We start from the raw sequence: 24685 nt of genomic DNA on the forward strand, positions 1-24685 counted from the left end.
AGATGGGATATTAGAAAGTTTAATTAATGAGTGATTGAAGTGCTTTGTGTAGTGTTCCATGAGTCATTAGAGAGATGCATGTAGCCCAAAAGCATTTTCATCCAGACCTCCTGAATGGTAAATCAAGGACTTGGGAATGCTGATGATTAATTTATCAGGCAATGAAACAGAGTCAGATAACTCTTTTTCCACACGTATTCCAACAGTCCTTGCATTATAGAAACTTGTATTATCTCCTCTATTCTCCTTCCTACAAACATACACACTTTAAATAATGTTTGGGGACAAGCAATAATAGGAAACATACTCTAAATTTCTTTAGATATTTCACATCAACTCCTGTCATGCCCATTATGCTGGATTCTAATATTCACCTGAAATTTTACAGATAAGAAACAGTAAATAAAATTACAGAAGTTAGTCATACTCTGTTTTACTCCCTCCCCCCCCCCCTCCATTTGAGTTTTACAGAACAGTATCTGTGTTCAAGTTCTCTGTAATGAGGAAAAAAATGGGAACCCCATTTTTGTCTCATGGTGCACATTCATTTCAGAATTAAATGTGTATCCAAGGGCAGAATGTAAATATGTCTCTTGAGAGTATGATTTGGGTGAGTCAAGAGGCCATTTAGTAAATTCCTTTCCCTAAAACAGGATCAAATACATGTATATGGTATTTTTAAGCAAGTAAATGGATGAGCAAATTTCTTCACTTAGACTAACCCTTACTTTTTTCAGCCTCAAGCTTCTGCTGCCCTTAGACATAAAATTTTGTGCAAATATATATATAAATATAATATTTGGACAAGAAAATGGTTTAAAAATTTGAAGTTTAGTAACTTTTAGCCAGATATAGCATAGCAGATATAGCATAGCAAAAGTTTTGATATCTCCATGTGTAAGAAATGGTAGCAATAATCTTGAATACAAGTAATGCAGATGTTCCCATGCATGGAGGTAAGAGTTCTGAAAATGAGGAATAATTTGGCATACTGTCAGTGTAATTGGGAAAGAATTAAGACAAGGCTAGAGGTGACTTTGTTTCAACTCCCCTGCTGCTTACTTTTTTGTTTAAATAAATACATGTGGTTTTACCAAACCACAGTTTTGCTGAAGTTCAGCATTTGATTAACTCTTGATTCTGTATGTTTACTGAAAAACTGACATGACCTAAACAAAAAGGTGATGTTTATAGTTTTCTGCAGCAATCAAAATTGAATAGTAAGATAGTAGTACTATAATAATACTATTGTATTATATTCTTCCTTTAATCTACTATATTGTATGAATTCTTTGTAATAGTTCATGTATATTCATTTACAAACAGTACTAAATACAAAACTTAGAAAGTTTATTCTGTTACTTTGAAAGCACTCCCTTCCCCCATAATGCTATGGCCAATAGTGTGAATTTAAGAGCTGGTTATGAAATAGATTGCTAGATACATAATTTAGAAACTAATTTTAGGTACAGCTTCAAATAGCAGCATAGATCAACTAAGTTTATAGCTTTGGACTGCAAGCTTTTTGAAATAATCTATTTTCACACTTGTCTACCAAAATACTGTTTTATTTATAAAATGTTTAAAAAATCTTAAAGGACTGTGAAGCTCATTGTTATGAGCTTAGGAACCAAAAATAAAATAAAATAAAATAAAATAAAATAAAATAAAATAAAATAAAATAAAATAAAATAAAATAAAATATAAAATAAAATAGTTTTGAGTCCTTGCAAGGTGATTTTCTGTACGACAAAGATAAACTTTTGCTGAGATGCTTGAAACTGTAACGCCACCTGCTGTCTCAAACAGAAATCAGGAAGCAGTTCTGTTTGGCTGTGGTGGTTTTACCATGCTAGGCAGCTAAATACCACAACCACTCTCTCACTCCCCCTCCATAGATGAGGAGGGGAAGAAGTAAAGGAAAGAACAACTCACGGGTTGAGATGAGGATAATTTAACTAAAGGGAAAAATAATAATTATTAAGGAAATATTATTGTTAACTAAACAATTTAACTAAAGGGGAAAAAAAGGGGAAAGGGGAAAAGTGAGGGAGAAAGGGAAAAGATGGGAAAAAATAAAAAATAAAGGCTATGTAGAAGTGCAGAGGAAAGAAATTACTCTCTACTTCTCACAAATGAGCGATGCTTGACCACGTCCTTGAAGTAGGGCCTCAATGCATGTAGCTGGTGTACGAGTCGAGGATCGACGTTTTCACAAGAGCCCACCCCTCCCCTCTTCTTCCTGTTTCCACTTTTTATTGCTGCGTGTGACATCATATGGTATGGAATATCCCTTTAGTTGGTTTAGGTCAGCTGCCCTGGTGATGATTCTCTTCTCACTTTTTGCTGACCCCCTATGAGGGTTAGAGAGAGTCCTGATGCTGTGCCAGCACTGCTCAGCAGCAGACACAACACTGGTGTGATACCAGTGCTGTTCTACCTACAAGTGCAGAACACAGCACTGTATGGGCGGCTGCAGGGAAAGTTAACATCCCAGCCAGACCCAGTACATTAGCTGTATTATATAAAATGCTACATATAGAATAGAAATCCATTAATGTGGAAAATTGGGTGTAAAGCACGTAAGTAGATGAATAAAAAAAATAAAAATAAATCATGAAGAATTACTTAGAACACAGTCTCCCTTTCACTTGGCTATGAATGGTTGAGGAAAAAAGTGAGATGAGAAACAAGGTAACTACCAGCAAAGATTGCACATCTATCAGCCCTGCTCATCAGAAAACAATATTCTCTTACATTTCTCACCACATGGTGATACACAGCTGGGATGAAATCAAGGAGATACAAGTCATGAAAGTGAAAAAAACACTTATTACAGATGCAATGTTTTAAGCATGATTGTGAATCTCAAAGCTGACTAGGAAGAAGACAATACTTTGGTCTTCTTTTTCTCCTTTAGCAAAGAGGTGGTTGTCTACAGAAAGCTAGGATTTCATCTCTACAGTGATGCTATATTTCAGTTAATTAGTTTTTGGGAGGAGTAGGATGGTGCAAGAAGAGGAGTAAGATTAAGTTTTATTTAACACCTTATATTGAGGGTTTTGAGAAAGCTAAACAGAACATAAGGTATATAAGCACTGTTAATTAGAAGGGACTGTGAATACCAAAAGAGATCCCCGAAATAGAAAAATTAAAAGATGTACACTGAAATGTTAAAGACATGAAAACTAACTCAATCATCTGGAGGGAAAAAAAAAAAAAAAAAAAAAAAAAAAAAAAAAAAAAAAAAAAACACTTGTAGTTCTTTAAATGAGAGAATGAAAATATTATGAGAATTAAAAGAGTACAGCTTAAAGCAGTACTTACGGGTCATGATTAGAAATAAAAGAAAATAAAAGGCGCTATGTGGAGCACTACTAAAATCGCTATTCTTTAAACAGCACACAGACACAGTGCCTGGTTGAAATATTTTCAATTCAAATTAACAGGCAATGTCCTTCTTGATGTACAAATCCTATTGCAAGGCTGTGGGGGAGCATTGTTCAGTGGGCTTTAATCAGAAGCATGAATTCTTTGGTTTGGTTTTCATAGAATCAGAATTTGGTTTTCATAGGTTAGAGAAGACCTTTGTGAAATATGTTCATCTGATTCGTGAGCATAAAAAACAGCTGCCTGATGTAATAGGTATGCATCTTGGTGGAGCAGAGACTCCTGGCGCACCCAGCACTATTTGCTTGCGTCTATTCGTTTAATAAATTGTAAACTTTAATTGCAATCCTATTTGGGACTCAGTCATAGTCATTTATTACACCTTCAAGATCATCTGGTCCAACCATCACCTGTTTTGTCTCATTTCTATCCAGTTTTCTATCCTGGACTTTATGTTTTCCACGAGTTAGTGGGGGCTCAATTCAAGGTAGATAACCAATCCTCTAAGTATTGGCCACACGTTCAGGTCACCAGGGGGCGTAACAGCAAAGACCTGTGATGGCAGTAGCAGTGGGGAGGCCGATGGTGTAGAAGGATCCATGGACGAACCCGTAGCTCCCTCACTGTCTGGCAAACCACAGTTTCTGACTGCGGTCCCACAGGGCTCTTTAAGGCCTCAGAGATTCCTCGCCAGGTGTCGAGCACCGCAACTCTGTCGTTTTTAGTTGCAGAGTCCCACACCTTGATCTCAGTTTGGTCCCATATTTCAGGATCATAAACTGTCTGATTGTTAATAAGGAGAATAAGCTGTATGGTTACCAGGACAGTCTTTGTTTCTAAGGACATAGAATCATAGAATCATAGAATATCCTGAGTTGGAAGGGACCCTTAAGGATCATCAAGTCCAACTCTTGACACCGCACAGGTCTACCCAAAAGTTCAGACCATGTGACTAAGTGCACAGTCCAATCTCTTCTTAAATTCAGACAGGCTCGGTGCAGTGACCACTTCCCTGGGGAGCCTGTTCCAGTGTGCAACCACCCTCTCTGTGAAGAACCCCCTCCTGATGTCAAGCCTAAATTAAGCTGCCTCAGCTTAACCCCGTTAAGAGGAGGCTCAGGGGTGACCTTATCGATCTCTGTAAGTACAGTAAAGGAGGCTGTAGCAAGGTGGGGGTTGGTCTGTTCTCCCATGTGCCTGGTGACAGGACAAGGGGGAATGGGTTTAAGTTGCGCCAGGGGAGTTTTAGGTTGGATCTTAGGAAGAACTTCTTTACCGAAAGGGTTGTTAGACACTGGAACAGGCTGCCCAGGGAGGTGGTGGAGTCACCATCCCTGGAAGTCTTTAAAAGACGTTTAGATGTAGAGCTTAGGGATATGGTTCAGTGGGGACTGTTTGTGTTAGGTTAGAGGTTGGACTCGATGATCCTGAGGTCTCTTCCAACCTAGAAATTCTGTGATTCTGTGATTCTGTGATTGAGGCGACGCCCTGCTGTCTGGGGTTGCTTGTTTTCCCCTCTGTTAAGTCACGGAAGTTGCTGGGGGGGGATGCTGGTTAGAACTGTTAACATTTATTGTTTAATGTTATATGATAATAATATTATTAGTGTGGTTTCAAGGGTGAATGAAATGCGGGAAAAGCAATCACGTTTTGTTGCTTTTGGGAACCTTGTGGTGGGCAGAGCATGTGCAGAAGAGGAAGACAGTCGAAGCCGCTCCTGCAGTCTGGAACAAAAGGTTGCTAATGGTGATGGGGAAACCTTGAGCCTTTCACCCACAATGACCATCACAAAGAGAATTATAATATGAAGCGGGGATAGGATATACATATGTATAGGCATACTCAGGTTTCTTGTAAATATGTAACAGCAATGTCCTATATATATTTGGAAAGTTCGACGGTTGGGTGTGCGTGTTGGTAGAGCATAGACTCCCCGCGCACCCAGCGCTGTTTACTTGCCTTTTATAAATATTCTTTTACGTTACTAAATTCAGAGTGAGTTGAGACTTCATCTATAACACTTTCTATCTTTCTCCAGCCTGTACTTTCACGAAAGGCTCAGTCATTGGCCAACTTAATTCTATACCTTTTTCCCTCCAGGATGCTGAAACAACATATCACTATACCATTATTTCATCCCATTTTTCTTCTCTCCTCCTTCTTCCACTCCGGATATTCCTACCTGAAGTGGCCAGCCTGGACATCAAAGCCTGTCCCTGCTAGGATTCAGGCTGCAACACAGGCAGCATTCCTTGCTTGCCATTCCTTCATTTCTCTTCCTCTCCTTTCCATCCTGGCCCTGACTCCCCCTGAAGATTTTCTTCCTCTTTCTCCAACCCTCTGCCTCACTACCTGCTGCACTGTCAATATCGTGAGTTTCGCTCTCTGCTTTTCCTTCTCATCTCCCCTCCTGATGCACACCTTCAAGGCCTCCCGCAGGAGGGCCCCTCAGTGACTGTTCACTACATCCCCCCATCTTCTGGAGCATTTTCTGTGCATCTTGCCAGGCTTTAATCACAAAATGAACTTTCAAGAGCCCTTGGGCTCTTGGCCTTCAGTTGCCAGCCTGTTAAATTTCAAATTTCTTTTGATGTTTTTACTGCTTGAAGTGGTAACGTTTCTTCACTTATCTGACTTGACTTAACACCGCGATTTTCACCTAATTGTCCTAAGGAGTCTGGTTGTCTGCATTGTACAAGGTCGCCTGCTAAATTTTCTTATCACTGCAAGCATATCTGAGTACCAGATTCCGTACTTTAAAGCAATGTAACTCTGCAAAAACAACAGTTTTATTTCCACAAGAGAGACTGCTGTAAGAAAGCCCAGATGGGCACCACTTTTATCACCACAGCATTCTGTATGTCCCTATCTTCTCGGGACTTCACAGGAGGTGCATTACTGAGAAAAATGTCAGCCTCTCTTATCTTTGCCATTCCTGTAGGCCCTAAATCAAAGTCCCAGAGACTCACTCGCTAACGTTACCAATCAATAAATGCCCTGTGAAGAGCTAGGAAGTAATATTTGGAAAAAAATTCTCAGGCAGCCGCCCGTCCCTGCAAAGGGCAGCCTCAGCTTCCGCAAGGCGTCTCTGCAGCGCCCCAGGGTGCACCCCCATGCAGCCCCGTAGGGCCACAAGCCGAGAACACCCCCCCGCCAGCAGGACTCCATTCCCCACAAGCCCCCGCTCCGCCATCCCCTGCAGTGTGCGAGGAGCCCATTGGCTCCGCTGAAAAACCTATCGCCTACCGCCTCCTTGCGCGGGGCTGGCAACGGCCGTACACAGAGCGCGGGCGCCCGAGGCGGCCCCAGGCACCCCTCAGCACCCTCGGCCCGGCCGCGCCATGAACCTGGGGTAAGGAGCGGGACCCTCCTCACGGCCGCCTGTGGGGACCGCCTCCGCCCGGGGCGCTGCTGGCGGTCCCCGCGAAGCCCCGAGCCGAGCCTCGCCCCGTCCCGTCCCGTCCCGTCCCGTCCCTCAGGGCCCTGGAAGAGGCCCCGGGCCTGGCCCTGTCCCTCAGGGCCCTCAGCCGGCCGGAAGACCCGCGAGCCTGCCGCAGCCCGCTGGCAGTCTCGGGCACCTTCGCCGTGTTAATTGGAACGGTGCTGAGTAGAAAGCTACGAGGGCCTGGGGTTTTCAATGAAAGGCAGCTTCAACATAAACTTTATTTTGAGTACCCCGAGAATGAATCGGTCAGATTTTCTTAATTACGTGGAAGAAGAAAAGGCGTTGGGCACTTTGTGCTCATAGCGAGGCCTTCCCATGGTTTGTTTTTTTTATGTTTGTTGTGCGTGGGTTTTTTTGTTTGCTTTTTGTTTGTTTTTATAAATCCTTATGGTAGCATTTGTTCTACTTAAAACAGATTGTACTGTTATAAATTTCGAGTCAATTTAGCTTTATAAGATTTATTTATGGGGTTAATAAAAGGTAAGTAAACAGCGCTGGGTGCGCAGGGAGCCTGGGCTCCTCCAACACGCACACAAATTACATCAGACAGCTGGTTTTTATGCTTCTAGGTTAATACATATTCATTATTCATTACTACTTCTAGAAAAGGCAAGGTTATTATGATTAGTTCCCGGAATCCAAACCCTCCCACTGGTGCATACGTTATCAGTCTCCAGTGGTCCCTCGGGGAGTCTCGTGCTGAAGGCTCATAGTCTTCCTCCCAGGCTTTGTCCTTGTCCTTCTCCTTTGTCCATCTTGGCCAGATATCAGGGACTTGCGTAGCGTCCCATGTAGTAAACCCCTTTGTTCTCGTATCCCCAGATATCAGAGACTCAGGGTTTACCCTTCAAGCCCTCTATTGCCATGAATTGCTAGAACATTCCTTACAGTACTATTTTGCATGGAAGCATAGTCAAGACTTTAGAATGCAACACTTCGCAATGAACAGTGCAGGAATTCACAGAAATTTTTTAGTATTTTTTCTAGAATACAGTGGCACCTTCAGTCTAAAGACATACCTTGTAATGGGCTAATCCAAACTTTCCAGTATCATTAATAAAAATGTATCCTTTTTGTGACCTGTTTTCTTTGTATTGAGGAACTGCTCACAAATATACAAAGTTGGAGACTGAAAGTCCACGTTGACCTACAGTAAATATGTTATAACGGACTACAGTTGTTTTTGTTATTGATGTAAAGATCTTAACCATTACCATATTACTTAATAGTTCAGACTTCTCTCTCTCTCTCTCTCTCTCTCTCTCTTTCTTTCTCTCTCTTTCTCCTTTTGCAGAGATGGACTGAAGCTTGAAACTGAAGTGTTGGATGGAAAGCCTAGGCTAATTTTGGCTTCTTATGGTATTTTTTCAGTCATTTATCTGAAGTAATTTTTAAAGCTTCTTAAACTTCTAAGCAATATGAACTACAGCTTTATTGAAATATTCAGATTAGGAAGAATATTTGTACAATGCTATTACGTGGCCCTCTTAACCAACTTGCCACTGGTCTAGGTTGATACTGAACATCTGAGTAGTCTGTCCACAAGTGAACAGCTGCCAAATTGTCTCGACAGTTTAGAGCTTGTCTGCCTTCATAAAATGTTAAGTACTATTGTATATAGACTGTCATAACTAGAGAACACCTGCAACTTAGTAGCACTTATTAACAAGAAAAAAGCAGCTTAGTAACTCCCTGCTTAATTTAAAATTCTATTATACCATGCTTTTGAATTTAAAGTAGTTTTAGTATCTGGCAACTGAAGTTTATCATTTTCAATGAGTTGTTTATTTAGGCCAGATCTCATTGCTACCACACTAGAAAAAACTCTCATATGTTAATAATTAAACTTTATTAAAATCTAGGTTTTTGTTTTATCAAACATAAACATTTATCAAATCTATACAAGCATAAAACCATTTTCTCTAACTGATGGCATTCAGGGTACAGGAATTCTCCATTTAATGCCCTCCAAATTATATTCCACTTTTTGCTGTCGAATGAGACATTATGAGAGTCAACAAGCAATACATCTACTGGAGACAAAACTTTGCAACACCTCTGAAACAGCAGCGCTACAGCTTTCACTTACCTCAAACGTAGCTCACATCATTTATGGAACATTCACTGACCCTATTCAGAGGTCTCTGAGATTAAAGCCTTGCCTTGGACTCTGAGCTAGCCTCAAAGAAGCAGTCTTCTCCAGGAATTAACAAGTTACCTTTACCCAGCACTTCCTTAAATTAAACTGTTTCAATATTCAAACTGGGTGAATGAACCTAGTGAAGAAATGCAGTCCCAAAACACTCTTTATTATGGAAAATGTGAGATGGTTCACAATTTAATGCATGGCTCTCCGGGAGAGATTTAGCATACTCCCAAGTTTTAAAATGTTCATCTAAATGGAAGACTATTAATAGGGTGTTTTGCAGACAGTCTGAACAGTTAGTATTCTCCAATGCAAAAGAAATACAGGAGCTACCAGTGCAAAATGTATGGCAACCACTGTCAGAGCAATGATTGCATAGTGCAGCTGAAGCAGCCTTATCTTCACAGATTTGTTCCACTAAAGTACCATCCCACTTGTTTTCTCCTTTTCCCTTACCCATGTGTGCAAGATTTCCCATGTTGAGTATCACATTCTCTCTATTAACCAATATTATAATATTCTTTATTATTAAGTATTATATTAAACATAACATTTTTGTAACCACCAGCTCTGTGCAAAACTTGGCTTAAAATACTGAAGAGTATGTATACTTCAGGGCAGCAATATGGGGGAACAGTAAAGGGTGGTGCGATTATGAAAGTGTTGTTTCTTTAGGCTGTAAGTGATGGAGACATAACATCATGTAGTATATGGGGTTGGATGCATGGACTGTACTGGAAAAATGCGACACAGAAAGCAAACCAAAAAAATAAAAATAAACAAAGAATTAAAAATAAGCCATAAACCTCTGGGCTCTCTGGGAAAAAGAACAAGTAGCAGGGGAATATCAGACTTGTACAGTAGTTCTATAGACAACTGAAGATAGATACTGAAATATATCCAGATGGGTTTTTTGTTTTGTTTTCCAACATACTTTTGAAGTGTGTATTCTGATTTATTTATTTTTTTTTAAGTAAAATAATAGAGGCAAATGTTACAGGGAAAGTACTTGCCCCACCTTACAAAATAGCAGATGACTATAATAGTTTGTGAATTTCTTAAGATCTCTTTTTCAGGAAGTTGCTGTTAAACACTGCTCTCATATATTTGTGTTTGTTTCCCAAAAGATAAATCAAGGCTTTCAGTGAAGGTAAGTAAAAAATTACTTCTCAATTACTTCATACATTATACTCTTCAATTTGTTAACAGACATTTGAAAACACAGTTGAAGTGTCTCAGTGTTTGTAATCAGTTATGTTTATGAAAATGGATTTCTCAGGTTCACATCATACAATATCCTGAGTTGAAATGGACCCACAGGGATCATTGAGTCCAACTCCTGGCTGAGCCACCTAAAAATTAGACCCTATGGCTGGCAGTGTTATCCAGACAGTTCTTGAACTCCAGCAGCTCAGTGCTGTGACCACTGCCCTGGAGAGCCTGTTCAGTGCCTGACCACCCTTTCAGTGTAGAACCTTTTCCTATATCCAATCTGAATTTAAAAAGAGTTCAACAACAACAACATCATCAACACATGGTTGAATTTTAAGTTATATGACTACTTTTACCTTTGCAAAATGCTTTAGTTTGCCAATCAGGAAGTCACCCAAATTGGAACTTTCAGAAACCCCAAAGGGATTCTGGTAAATATGATCTGAAATGTGTTTTAGTCCCAGTGTAGTTGTATAGGTTGTCCCTGTCTTAGTAAACTGGAATGCAGTGAGCAGGGGAACCAGAGCAAGCCTGTACTTGTGAGATAAATATGAGCGTGTATCAGGAAGCCTGGAAAGGGTAATGTTATTACAGAACGGAAGAGTCAAGACTGAAATAGTTGTGGCTGTTTCATGAAGACATATACCTGTTCAAAGCCATGCTTCAGAAATACCAAAGAAGAATGAAGGAATATTCATGGATTCTTTTAAATGTTATGGTGCGTCAAGTAATTTTTCATGTCATCTTTATATATTCAAATTTAGGTGCTGTATCCTCATTTAAGGTATTCCTAGCACTCAAAGATATTTCACTAGTTTAAACATAGTTTATACTGATGGAACAGAAAGGAAAAATGACTCTCTTACCTGTTGCTTAAATGTTTTTGTTTGGTACTTCTGAGAATTTATTTCCTTAGCTTATTAAATATCTGGTGAAGTTTTTACTTTTTTTTTTTTTTTAAACAGATGGGCAATAAAGGCAGAGTCCCTAAACAGGCATTGAGAATAAGGCATACTGGACATATTCTGAGGTCAACACAGAATGCCTGTATCAAGCAGGAAAACTTAGCAAAACCAAGGACTGAATCAAGCTTATCAATGACAAAAGGTGAAAAAATGCAAGTAACTAAACCTTCAAATGAAGCCACAGATAGAGATCACTCTTTGATTTTTCAAAGAGATAACACAAACAGGAAGACTGATTCAGAGAATCTTGATGTTAAAAAAAGTAAGCAGAGACATCAAAATCCACATATACATGTATCAGCTGAAGACCTAGGAAATTTGGTGTGTTTAACACAAGAACAGCTTCAACAGATTTTGATGACTGTAAAAGAAGGAACTAGAAGCATCTTTGAGACTCATAATGAAAAGCAAGAGGAAACGGGTAAGGTGCATCCTGCTGTAAAAGTACAGTTTCCATACAGATAGTTGAAGTTTGTTTCATGGAAATGGAACTAAACGTGAAAGTTTAATTTTGAATTCATAATTTAAGTTTATTTGCATGCTGCAGAGATGTTACTCCATTGGTCTCTGACAACATACTATTTGCTACTATAGATATGAAATTATGAAATTGCCTGTTACTGTTTAGGAACCAAACACGTTAATGCTAACAGTAAAAATTAGGAATTGCTTGATAGTATTCTGATATTTTGCAGAGTAAGAAAGCAAGCAACTGCCAACATTTTGTGCTGAAATTAAGTATTTTACATTGAGGAAAAAGATACATAGTGGAATGGCACTGTACCATTACCATTATAAGTTTGAAAATAAAAAAAAATCAACACACAGAGTTAGAACTTTCTGGTTGTATGAAGATTTTAGGTGTTGCTATGCATCTTAAGAGCAGCAGTGACATTTTCCTCTGTCCCCAAGATATACATGCATCTTTTTGCCTAGCTGTAATACTACTGTTGAGTATTACTTGTTTTGCAGTCCTTATAGTGCCACGTGTGAGAACTATTGTGCATGTTCTTGTATTACATCTTTACTTCTGTTTGTAGACCTATGAAAGAAGTCAGCTCTTTGTCACCACAAACAAGACACACTGAAATTAAGTAATTACAAAACAGAAATTACTTTTACTGAGTTAAAAAGTCTGAGCTGTTTGTCAAGTAGAAGCATTTATTATAAGTCTAGCATTCTAAAAATACCCTGTGAAGTTTTAACTTACATGCCTTAAACATGCAAGCAGAGCTAAAAACCATTCTATTAAAGAATGTCGAGTTTGCAAGTTTCTTGTTTTTGAAGTAGTAAATATTGAGAAGTATTTAGTGGGCACACATGCTTTATTTACTTAAGTGTGGATATATATATGTAAAAAAATGTAAATATATATATTTACATTAAAATGCATTTGTATTCTACTACAGCAGCTAATGAGTCATCAGAGGAAAACACAAGCTTTTTGGAGAAATGCTACAATGAAGTTTCATCTGTTCCAGATGAAGTTAATTCTAACTCAAGCAGGAAACAAGAGTCATATCTGCAACAAGGACAGAAAGTTACGTATGTACATCTGTGTTATTGTCTACAAAAAAGTGTCCCCATTAATGATTAATATTGTTAATCTTCTTATTAAAGTAAGAATTAATATTCTTAATCACAGTAAGAATATATATAAAGGTAATTTTTAAATTAGTATTCAAAATTTAACAGATAAGCTTTTTTGTTATTATTTTTCTTCTATCCTCCTCTAGAAAGGAGTCATGGAAACCAGCTGACATGTTTACTACCTTGGGTGAAAGAGAAGGGGAGAAAGCCTTATTAGAATTTAAAAAGACACGATGGAAGAAAGAATTAGGTAATTATAATACAGACTATTTATATTTGATCAGTTTAATATGCTCAGGATGCCAAGAAACCTTGCATTCCTTATGCTTTTATAGATTTACTTGTATCAATGCAATTGCTACAAATTTGGAAGTTACGTACTTTTGTTTGTCTCTACAAAAGATTGACATTTATGAGTTTCAAAAAAAATCTGTGTAAAGAAAAATCTGTAACATTGTGTGCTTCTGAACAAAATATTCTTGTAAACAAGTACATTTGTTTATACTTCATATTGTAGGAGTTACTGGCTACTGATTTGGTCACATTCTTTCACTCTGATAGCCATTATCATTAACAAATGAGTTTGTTTATTTTAAGGTAAAAGTGTTGCCTTATCTACCATTGCGACTGAATACTGGTTGCAATCTGACCTTGAAATAGTTTGCAGCCTTGCCTTATGCCTAACCAAAGGGAATCTGCAGCAAATTGAGAGTGTTTAACACAATAAAAAAGCTTAATTTGCCACAGGCTTTACATGATTGATATACAGGAGTGTTTTGTTTTCAGCTTGGATGTAGACTATTCAGTTTGATTCTGCACTGTTAGTAGTTTGCATTTAGTATTACTAACCCAGTGCAGCTATAGAGTAATCTTAGATTATTAGTATTAATAAAAAATGAGAGAATTGATTTTTTTAATTATTATTATTTCTCTTAGTTTTCCCTCTCCTTCTCAGTTATTCTTAATCTTTCAGTGTTTGTAGTCTTCTCAGAGATTCCTGTTACCTCCACATCTCTGGGCAGAGACTCAGCAGCCATCCTCTTTAAGAGCAAAATCACCTTTAAAGTGATAGCTCACACAGTAGTGACTTCATCTAGTAGCCCTTCTTACAAACAAAACTGTAAAGCTTGTAGAGTCGGTGTGCCTTTTTAATTATTTATTTTAATAAATGCATCTACCTGCCTGTATTAGGAATTCTCACCAGTTTTGTGCACTTCCCTCCCCACCCTTCCTCCTGAAGATGAACAGGTAGCACTAAAGAAGAAGTTGAAAGAAACTTTAGAAGAAGAGGTGGGTTGTTTCTGGGCAAAATCTGGCAATGAAAAAACACATACTGAGAAGATGGGAACAGCTAACCCAGATAAGGTAAAGCTATCAGTAGAAACACTGAAGAACACAGTTTCCACTGCACTGTTCTGGAACTGTTCAATTTTTAATTCATACAAGATTTTCTTTTTTGTACGGATCCAGCAGTAACTGGTAGCAAAATCAAATATCAATGATTAGTTTAAGCTCTCTGAAGTGCTGTCAACTCCCTATATCAAACTTACCTGTTGCTCCAATTTGTTTTACAAATTAATATATTTATATCATGAACAACCTGTTTCTGTCTTTCCACATTGATTACTAACTAAAAGGTATGAATCTTTTCCAGCTCTGTTTTGAGGAATAATCTCAATGGTTATATAGTTATTTGCATTGTTCATTAGCTCTGCTTACAGAATAATAAGCATAGCCTTTTGACTTTTATTCTAAATTCTTTCAGAAAGTCAACTGTCACTTTGAGAATGCTGTGTCAGATAAACGCATTCTCAGGGGAGACTGCCTCTACAGTGAAATTGATTGCTTTCAAACAGGATAGCTTTGTATCTGCTGTCAGTTATTACAGTAAAAGCAAATGTCTTTTGTGGCATACTCAGCATTGCTAGAAAGTGTTATCACCTTGCCCCCATAAGAGCTTGTACATAACATGTACAAACACACTGTACTCAATACATATTAATAGTTGCTACAAGTAATAGATTGGCATTTATCTTATTTCAGGAAGCTGTGCCACAGGAACAACCTTCAAAGCATGAGCAACAGAAGAAGTGGCTTGAAGAGCTGGACAAACAGAAGGAAGAAGCTAAGCTACGAAAAACAGAAGAAAAACTGAATTTATCAAAGGTATCTGTGGTTTAGAGGTACTTTTTGGAATAAGAGAAGCTTTTATTTCAACTTTTGTTCTAAGAAATAAGAGATAAAATCTTAGATCTAATGAACTAGCGACAAAGATGTAATCGAATGCAGCACATCCAGTTTTTCAATCATAAACTCAAGAGAGCTGCCTAATTAGCCAATAGCTGTTCCAGTATTTTGGTGGCAGAAAACAGTGTGTCTAGTTTGATGAGAACAGTGGTATTACCTCCAACTCCTCCCCCCTCCTGACACATTGTAGTTTGAAAGCACCAGGGGCTGGAAGGTTTTGTAGAGACAATAGCCAGACACTGTGCAAAAAGAAAATTCCTGTAGACTACCAAAGAAGATGAGAAGAAAAAGGAGGAAAGTTAAAGACAATCACAGTGTGTCACAGTGGTGTTCACATCTTGTTTCTGGAAATACTACTTTAAGACATACATATGCACACATGTACACATTAATGAAGCTTTTTAAACATTTCTACTCCAAAAAGGATCGAAGAAAGTAGCCCTACCTTTTTTATTCTTCAGTTTTTTCGGTCTGTTGAACAAAGGATCTCAAAGGAAAACTGTGGCCAATATAACTGCTTTGCAGGTCAGATATGTGGAGACTTAATACCCTTGACTGGTTTGGGCAAGATGTCTCACACCCCTTCAGGTTCTTTATATGGAAGAAGACTTATTTCCTTTACTGTTATTATTTCTATCTTACTACTGATTTTAAGTTAAGTGAAACATTCTCTGTTCTTATACGGACCAATATTGACATGCTCTTCTAAAGTCTCTTGTCTTTTGAAATGAAGAAACACTGTACTATAGCTAGAATCCAGATTTCCAAATTGCTGTGTGTAGCTTTAACCCAGGATCAAACAATCCTCTTGCTATGTATCAGGTATATTCACTATTCTCAGTATTATTAGTGAACAAGAATCCCAGTTACCAAAACTTGCCTGATATGAGCATTCATAACCTACAAACTTCTGTATTAAAAGGCTGCAGCTTTTACTTTGAACTAAAGCATTTAATACAGCAATTACACAATCTCTGCACAGAAACTCATCATTTCAGTTCCGTAGTTCATAATGCTAGAAGAGAGCTTTCCTAACCACCTCCAAAAAAACCCACCTTCTTGCTAAGGTTGGTCACGTTCTTACAGGTGATGCCACTTTGCAAACTGAGCTTTATGTTATGAAAGCAACACAGCTGTGAAAGGTCCCAGCATTAGCTGCCTCATTTTTTTAATTTGATAGCTGTGCCCTGGGGAGATGGATGTAGTTACCCAAGTTACAGTAATCTCACTTCTAGCCCCTTTTGAAAGAAAGCTACATGTACTTAATCTTGTTTACTTCAGCATCTTATTTTCAGGTCTTGTGTCACACTCTCAGCCTTTCTACATATTTCACTACAGATTTACATAAGAATAAAATAGATTTTTTTAACTGCTCTTGTGTGGTTCCACATTAATGTGCTCAAAGGAAAGGCAAAACTTAGGAAACAGGAGAAAGAATTATTTGGATTCTTATTATTATTTGGACTAAGTGTTTCTTGTGTCTTTTTAAATAGGTATAAAACTTTGCTTAAAGAAGGTGGCTTTTTGTTCAAGGAAGTGACTCGCAGAAAGCTTTAAGTGGATTACGTTAGTTTGTTTTCTGCAGAATGCAAAATTTGAGGGAGCTGTTCTCCAGGCCTTCCAGAGAAACAAATCTTCTTTTATTGAAAAGAAAAAAACAATTTCAGTACCTACAGCAAAAACAAAGGTCCCTTAGGTAAAAATCTTCTATTAATGAAATATTAAAATATTCAGTTCCCATCATGATGCCAAAAAAATAAGCTCAGGTGGTACAGAATGTAGACTTAAAAAGCCAATATGCTACCTCTAAAGAAGTTTCAGGTACTTTGCTAGGATTCTTGTGTTTAATTGAAAATGACGGATGGCGTGGGTGGAAAATAAGGCTTATTTTACAATGGGCCTGTCAAGCTGAAAACAGGAAGAGTAACATCTCTGCCCAATGCACAGTAATTCTGCTATTGTCCACCATTAAAGTAGAGGCGGTAAATGTGGGCCGGTGTAAAACATGCCACTTGTTCATGTTATCAGGGAGAGAATATATAGATTTTCAGATGTTCCTGTTGTACAAAATACATATTGTCTAACTCTTTTGTTAACCATGCTTTATAGAAACAATGTAATTGAGCACATTTCCATTTTTTGTTGCTTCATATTTATTTAGGCTGAAGAGCATGACAGATGGGCAATGCATTTTGATTCTTTAAAGAACCACCTTAATGCTAATGCACAACACCCTTTAAATGGAATGTACAAAAAGCAGCCTGAAAGTCTTTGCCTGTCACCTGACCCTAAGGAGCTGACTGCTTTTGTTCACCCTTTTTCACCTGCAGCTTTAGGCAACCTCATGCCCTCAAAGGTGGAAAATGCAGAAAAAGTTGCTAAAAGCAGTGCTTTGGATCACAGTCAGAAAGTCAGGTGAGTGAGCTTTGAAAGGGTAATCATCTTCCCAGCTAATTCATTTCTGTCACCTCCTCAGAAATTAAAAAAAGTGCTTGAATAAGATCCTTTAAAGCTGATCATTAGATCTATCTCATCTAGCTTTTGCTTTTTTTTCAGAATTACATGTTGTTTCACCTTTGCGAGACACAAGTGCCGCTGTTGTTCATGAATAAAATTTACTGCAAGGTTACTTTCTTCCTTACTCATTACAATGAACTGTATTAAATAATGCGATGTGATAACCTCGATATGAAAATATTACTTGAAATCTAACTGAGACTTCTAACTAAGAAAGGCTTTAGACTTTCCATTTTATGATTAAAAACATATACACATTTTCTTGTTTGTAGTTTCCTTCGTTCAATGACAGCTCTCCTGGATCCTGCACAGATTGAAGAGCGAGACAGACGGCGACAGAAACAGTTAGAACATCAGGTAGATTTCTGTTTTAAAGATTAATGACATTGTAATGAGTGGATGAAATGTAGTTTTGTCATATGAATAAAGCATGACATTTAATAATAGTGAGGCAGTTGACTCTCATTCTTCAGATCATGTTTACAATTGTTTAACATTATTCCTCTCAGAGTCTACAGTTTTTTAATATTTGTACGGAGTTGATTGCATTTCTGTGACAGAATTCTCACCTCAGAAAGACACAACACAAACTTTAGAGCTCTAATAGGTTTTGTGCACATTTTTTTTAGTCTCCACTGTCATCAGGAGTACTGATATTTGCATATACCCCTTCCATGAATTTTGAAATTTTATCTACTTTACTGCTGCCATTCCCATTACTTTTTGCACTCTTAACTGAACATATATCTTCATGAAGATGTCTATAGCACAATGTAAATAAATCTTAGTGTAAATGTAATGATTCTATCTGCTCAAACTGTTGTTCTTGCTAGATCAAAGTATATTGGATAAAAATCAGACCACTATTTCTTCACAAGCAATGTACAAAACAATTTTTGAAGATAGAAAAAGAGATTTGTTTATCTTTGCACATTTTGTCTTCAAACTGCTTTGCTGGGCTGGTAGTTCTAAAAAAATGGGAAGGCAACTACATATCTTTTGAGAAATTAGAACAAAAAAAGTGTTTGAAATACTTTTTCGTTAAGAATGAACTGTTAGTTATTTTCTCTAGTAATGTCACACAAACTAATAAGTTGTCTTGAATAAATTGTCTCTCTTTTAATGCTTCCAAATCCAAACATTATACACATACATGGAAGTATATGAGTAAATAGATTGTAATATCTTCAATTTTATACCTTTTAATTCTACTTTTTATGATATTACCAGAAAGCAATAATGGCTCAGGTAGAAGAAAAGCGGAAGAAGAAACAACTGGAGGAAGAGAAGAGAAAATGGGAAGAACACGAGGAAGAACAGCGCCTAGCACGAGAAAAAGAACTGATACAAAAACAGTTTGAAGAAGATATGCTTAAACAAAAACAAAAAGAGGTGGTTTTCTGTATTTTGCTTAATGCAGATAAATGGACATTTTTTACTGATTTATCTGTATGTACTAAACTTAGAAGCTATGAATAGAGGGAAGACTATGTTTTGATTATTCTAGTATATTACTTTGATATATTATTTTTAAGTAGAGTAAAAGATGACAGGATATATTTTGAAACTGTGCAAGGGATTTTGCCACATCTCCACTAACAGGACCATAACTGCTCTAAAGCATGAATATAAGTCCTTCAGAGTTTCAAAATGATAAACAGACTTCTGCCTACCAAATTCAGAGTCTGTAATAATACTATTTTTTGAGGAAAACAGTTCCTCACCTTCAAAATGGTACTGCCTCCTCATTTTGAAAATGAAAACTACCTGAAATTTCTACATTTGAAACCAAAATCTGTTTCCTCAATTAATATAGTACAATATAGGTTTAAGGCAAGTTTTTTTTTTGGACAAGGGCCTTTTCAGAAAGATGAATGAATAATAACTGGCAAAAATGCACTTGTGGTTTTAAATAATGTAGAAAAATACATTTTAAACATAAATTTTAAATTAAAAAAATACCACAAAGTCTGCGATCCAATTATTGTTGTTGATAAGTTGATGCTTTTAAGATGGTTCAGTATCATGAACTTTATCTAACTGGATGTGCTTTTACTCTGGATTAAAGAGTTTCCAGAATATAATTTGGACAAATTGTTTAAAAAGTTGTTGATGTTCTAGAACTTTCACCTCTGTAACTATTGCTGAACTTTCAAGCTTGTTTCATTTAAAAATTAAACTGAAAGTAACATTTTGACCATTGGTGTACACAAATTTGACATTTTTATATATTCTTAACCTCTTACAGAAGAATCTGTAGAAGGTTAAAGCCATACTCTTCTTTTGGCACAGTAGCAGCTATAAGTGTTAGCAGAATTCTGCGATGTCATAAAACAGACTGTTTTCAAAAGCATAGCCTCCTCAAGAGCCTGCAGAAATACGGATGCTTGATTTCTCTGCATTTTCTGGAGGGAAAGGTATAGAATCTGCGCGTAGATGCTAGAAGAAACTGCTAAAAATTAGGAAAAGTCATATTTCTATGTAATCGCTCAGCTCCTTCCAAACATGTCATGCTATCGGTTTTGCTTTCACTGGCAAATGCAATGGAATTGGGGTATGAGATGGTAGTATCAGTTTGGATAGGAGTTGTTCCTTGGCCCAGTCATCTTGAACCCACCGGGTCTAAAAATATAAGCCTCAGATTTAGGGATGTTCTGCCTTTGTTAGGGAGCTTTCTACTGCCTCCTTTCTGTGGAAATAGGAGGAAGGATTCTTATTTTTATTTGGGCTTTTATTTCATTAAACCACATTGATGATAGATAGCTGAAATCAGATGACATTTATGAAAGGACTAATTTATCAGAAAGGAGTTAAATATCCAAATAAGTAAGAGGATCCAAATAAGTAAGAGGATCTAGATGCTGGCTTTTTAATGCTTGGATTGAATGCCTTTCATCAGCACAGCAGAATGCAGGGCTTCTGAATTTACCATTAAAAACTTAAATGTTAGGTATTGTGTCTACTCAACTAGTTCTTGTTGTTTTTTGTTTTTTTTGTTTTGTTTTGTTTTAAATGCTTTACTCAAAAAAAGAATGTATGTTGACATGATTTCTGTAAACATTGGGGTTTATATGGAGGTTAAATAATCCTATTTTATTCTCAAATGATCACATTTTTTTTTCTAAAGGAACTTGTGACTCTTAAAACAAATGAGATCTATCACACGATGCAGAAAGCTCAAGAATTAGCACAGAGATTAAAACAAGAACAGCGTATTCAAGATTTGGCTCAGAAGGGACATGACATTTCAAAACTTAAGAAGAATCTTGGTGGCAAGTACCAATCTTTTCATATTCAGTTTGCTTGTTCCTGTGGTGTTTGCACACGAGGTGCCAGTGTTCTTTCTTTGTCAGTCTGCTTTTGTAATAAGGCTCCTTTGACTCAGGAATCAAATTCCATTTCAGTTTATTTAAAGAGCCTTCAAAACAAGTGTCGTTGTTAACTAATACTATGAGTACTGTATTTTAGTATATTACTATTATTATATAACTTCAAATGCTACATTGCATAAAGGAAGAAATATAAGGCTGTCACCAGGAAGGCATATGGAATATTCAGACCTATAAATGGTCAACTTGATTTTCAGTGAAACAGGCGGAGTATTCAGATCTGAATCATAGTTCTCAACCTTTTGCTTTGTGTTCTAAGCAACAATAGTTCGATAACCTGATAGCATAGCTTAAATGGAATATATGTTGCTACATTTTTTAAAAAAAAGCTACATTAAAAAAAAGCCTTGATTCTTTTTAGGTGACACTGAATTGGAAAATTGTAATACTGACACTTCATATCAACGTCATAACTTTTCTGATGACATTAGCAGTAATATTGATCGGCAGACTTCTCGGAAAGACACCGCTGTACAGACAGGTACACAGCCCTTCCACTTAATTACCCTGGTGTACCGAAATACAGGCAGTGGAACAGCATATTGGTGTAACTTAGCAACAGGGCCAAATCACTGTCATTCAGAATGGAATAAAGCTAGCAAGAAATACTTGGACAGACACAGGCATATTAGAATATTACCATATATCACTGTATTCTAAATAAACAATATGCCTATATAGTTGTTACCTGCCAATTACAAAGTCAAATCAGCCAGTCTGAAGTATGGTGTTGGCTTAGTCATGGTTACAAGCCCTGCAGGACTAAATTTATTAAGGCATTTAGTTATATATTTTAGTAATTTTCAGTGTGAATATTCACAGGCTTATATAACATGCTTTGCTATCAAGCTGGGATAAATCCTTGAAGATGCTGACAGAAATACTGTCATAATCCTGGAATTAGAAAACTAGACTAATTGGAAAATGAAAGGTTATATTCAACCGTTTAGAAAAGCTTTTTATAATTCTTCCTAAATATCCAGACAAAATTGTGGGTCTATGTAGATGGAATACCTGCTGGTCTTTATCTTGATTATGTATCACACTATTAAAACAAACAAACAAAAGAAAAAATAAGTATGATTCTATGTCTATTATTCTATGAACTTAGTATACATTCATTCATGTTGTAGGTGAGGCCTCAATGAGTAGATTGAATGGAAATATACCTTGTATATTTACCTTGTATATTTACCTTGGAAATTTACTTTGTATTTAGAAAATTATTAGCTTCTTAACACTTGAGAAGAGAAAGCTTTAATTTATTTGTATTTGCATAAGCAAAAATTAATAATTTTGGTTTTGATAATGCTGGTAGAAATTTTACTAGAAATTCAGAGCATTTACAAAGTAATTAATATTTTTGTATATGCCAATTAGTAAAGAAAGAGGCTGGATTTTCAGTAATTTAAAAATTGAACAAAATATTTCCATTGGAAGACAAAGATTAGGAAAGTAAGTTTCTGATAGTAGCACTATGATTATGACCAAACCATCAGCATTCTAAAGTACTAAACAGGAGCTGTATTTTGCTCTTAACCAGTGGGTACCAAGGATAAAACTGAATTTGGCATTTTAAGATAATATAGTTTCATTTTACTTACAGTTTAACTTTGCAGTGACTTGATTTTGTTCTCTAATCTTTTTTTTTCTCCTTACTCAAATTGCTTGTATTGATCTTATATTTTTCCACATCAAAAAGGATAAAAATCACCATAAAACTGTAGCAACTGGTTTTTGAATAAAATCAGCAATGGTAGATTGATGTGCAGACAACATTCAAACAAGTTATTTGAATAACTTACACTTGAAGTTAAAATACATTTTTTTTTAGATGACTGTAATACTTCAGCATGTATTGATTCAGTTGAGGGAAGAAGTATGTGTTGTGGATCCCCTGATATTTCCACAGAATATAAGGAAACCTCCAACAGCAACAAATATCAGAAAGAAATGCAATATACAGATAAAAATAAAATTTCAGGACAAGAGAATGGTGGCATCTACAGTGAGCTATACGAACAATATGCAAGAAAAGAAAGACAAGTTAAATCATCAGAAAAACATACTAAAAGACCTGACTGGAACATAAACAAGCCTGGGAAAAGATATATTCCAGCATCAGAAAGATACCCTAAACAGCTACAAAAACAAAGGGAAGCAAACAAAGTGAGACGGCAAATGGAGCTGCTTCAGCTGGTAGAAAGAAATACCCCTAGGAATCTCTGCCCAAAAAACAGATCTCCTTCACCTCACGAAGAAATGAACATGAAGAATAAGAGACATAGGATCAGAAAGGTAACTACATTTTCTCTAGCACAAATGATGAGTATTTTTGACTTACTTCACTCAGTTCTGCCTGGATGTAACTCAAGCTCTGAGAATTTTCACCTACCCTTTGCGTAAAGAACAGTACCACAGCAGTGTTTTGTTTACTTTGTGTTTCTGTTATGATCAGAACATCTTGATTTTTGTCATTTATTGTTGTTTCATTCTGCCAAAGCATGTATTTGATATAGTTTATTATTGTTTCATTATGTAAAAAGGGAGCTGGATTGAAAGTAGTATGTGGGATGAAATGGTATCACTGACTTGAGCATTTCTGTCCATTGTGTAGTGGTGCTGGTTAATAGATCAGGAGTACCTGTCCAGTTCTTATTTCTGCAAAGAATCCGTGCTACTGAGGATGTACTCTAATGTCATAAAAATGTATACTTCTTAGCGGAGTTGGGTTTTTTTCTTCCCCATTTGCAGTAAGCATGTGTAGCATGTGGCTGGGAAAAAACAATTCTCATATAAAAAACAATTCTCATATAAAAAACAATTCTCATATAAAGAAATACTATTAAATATATTCCTGCCTGCTCTCTCTCTCTCTGTATGTATGTATACATACATAAACACCTACATTTCTCTCACCTGCCAGTAGAAAAAATGCTGGTGTTGAAAAGGTGTCCACCTTAATATTGTTTAGTCATTTGCTTATTATGGCTACATACACATATTTTAGAAGCTGTGGGTAAAAAAAAAAAAATAAAAAAAAAAAAGGTTTGTGAAATTACATAGCTAGATAGCTGTTCACATAGGTGCCTTTGAAGATTTATTCATCTGTTAAACCAAGTTTGTTGGTTTTTAATTAGATTAATAGTAAATCATATGATTAACGGTAAATAAGTTTTGCATGTATGTTATTGAAAGCTAAATTTTCAAAAATTCCTTTCCTGAAAAAAGGGGTAATGAATTTTAAGCAGATTTTTAAGACAGTTAAGCTGTGCATGATACCATAAGAAGAATTTTAATTTAATTAGAAAACTTCTACTGACTGTATATAACAATAGGACCTTTCCTTTATTAATCATTGCTTTGGGCTAAACTTTTCAGGAATTTCAGAACAAACTTGTTTTGAGAAATTACAGTGTTTAGTATAAAAATATGGAGGGTTTTTATTTTACTTTTGACTTTCTTGGTTTTCTCCTAGGAAGAACAATTACATAAGAATAATTTGAATGAAGAAAGGTATGTCAATACTCTGCCTTAATGCAAAGTATAAATATATAGATAGTAAAATATGCATGCTTTTCTTTCCGGATTTTAACTGTTTTAAATAATTTACATGCAACTAGTTTTCTACTATTAAAAGTACAGAAGAGAAGACAAAACAAGCTAGTTGTAAACAATAAATAGCTAGTATAAAGGCAAAGTAACAGAGCAGAAGTGCAGTCCTCTGAGCGTTTTTGTCTACTTTTTAAGAAACTTAATCATATTACTTTTGTATTTTTTATAT

The 24685-nt window shown here is 36.5% G+C and overlaps 1 protein-coding gene across 7 annotated transcripts in view; it reads left to right on the plus strand.

Annotated features, from left to right (window-relative positions):
- The first annotated feature begins 6612 nt into the window (after positions 1-6612).
- CCDC66 (coiled-coil domain containing 66) overlaps positions 6613-24685 on the plus strand; it is a 40919-nt gene continuing 22846 nt past the window's right edge. For 2 of the 7 annotated variants that reach the window (XM_068694540.1, XM_068694539.1), the window contains exons 1-15: positions 6613-6742; positions 8130-8194; positions 10109-10131; positions 11159-11579; positions 12568-12703; positions 12895-12998; positions 13989-14113; positions 14792-14914; positions 17157-17410; positions 17785-17869; positions 18743-18904; positions 20640-20784; positions 21263-21382; positions 22736-23199; positions 24380-24417. In XM_068694540.1, the coding sequence (XP_068550641.1) occupies positions 6732-6742; positions 8130-8194; positions 10109-10131; positions 11159-11579; positions 12568-12703; positions 12895-12998; positions 13989-14113; positions 14792-14914; positions 17157-17410; positions 17785-17869; positions 18743-18904; positions 20640-20784; positions 21263-21382; positions 22736-23199; positions 24380-24417 (2276 nt within the window). In that variant the 5' untranslated portion in view covers positions 6613-6731. Of the gene's footprint in view, positions 6743-8129; positions 8220-10108; positions 10132-11158; positions 11585-12567; positions 12704-12894; positions 12999-13988; positions 14114-14791; positions 14915-17156; positions 17411-17784; positions 17870-18742; positions 18905-20639; positions 20785-21262; positions 21383-22735; positions 23200-24379; positions 24418-24685 lie in introns of all 7 variants that reach the window. The other 5 variants (XM_068694541.1, XM_068694542.1, XM_068694543.1 and 2 more) reach the window with 5 other exon arrangements.

The sequence above is a fragment of the Anas acuta genome, chromosome 11 (genome assembly GCF_963932015.1).
Source record: "Anas acuta chromosome 11, bAnaAcu1.1, whole genome shotgun sequence".
Classification (NCBI taxonomy): Eukaryota; Metazoa; Chordata; class Aves; order Anseriformes; family Anatidae; genus Anas; species Anas acuta.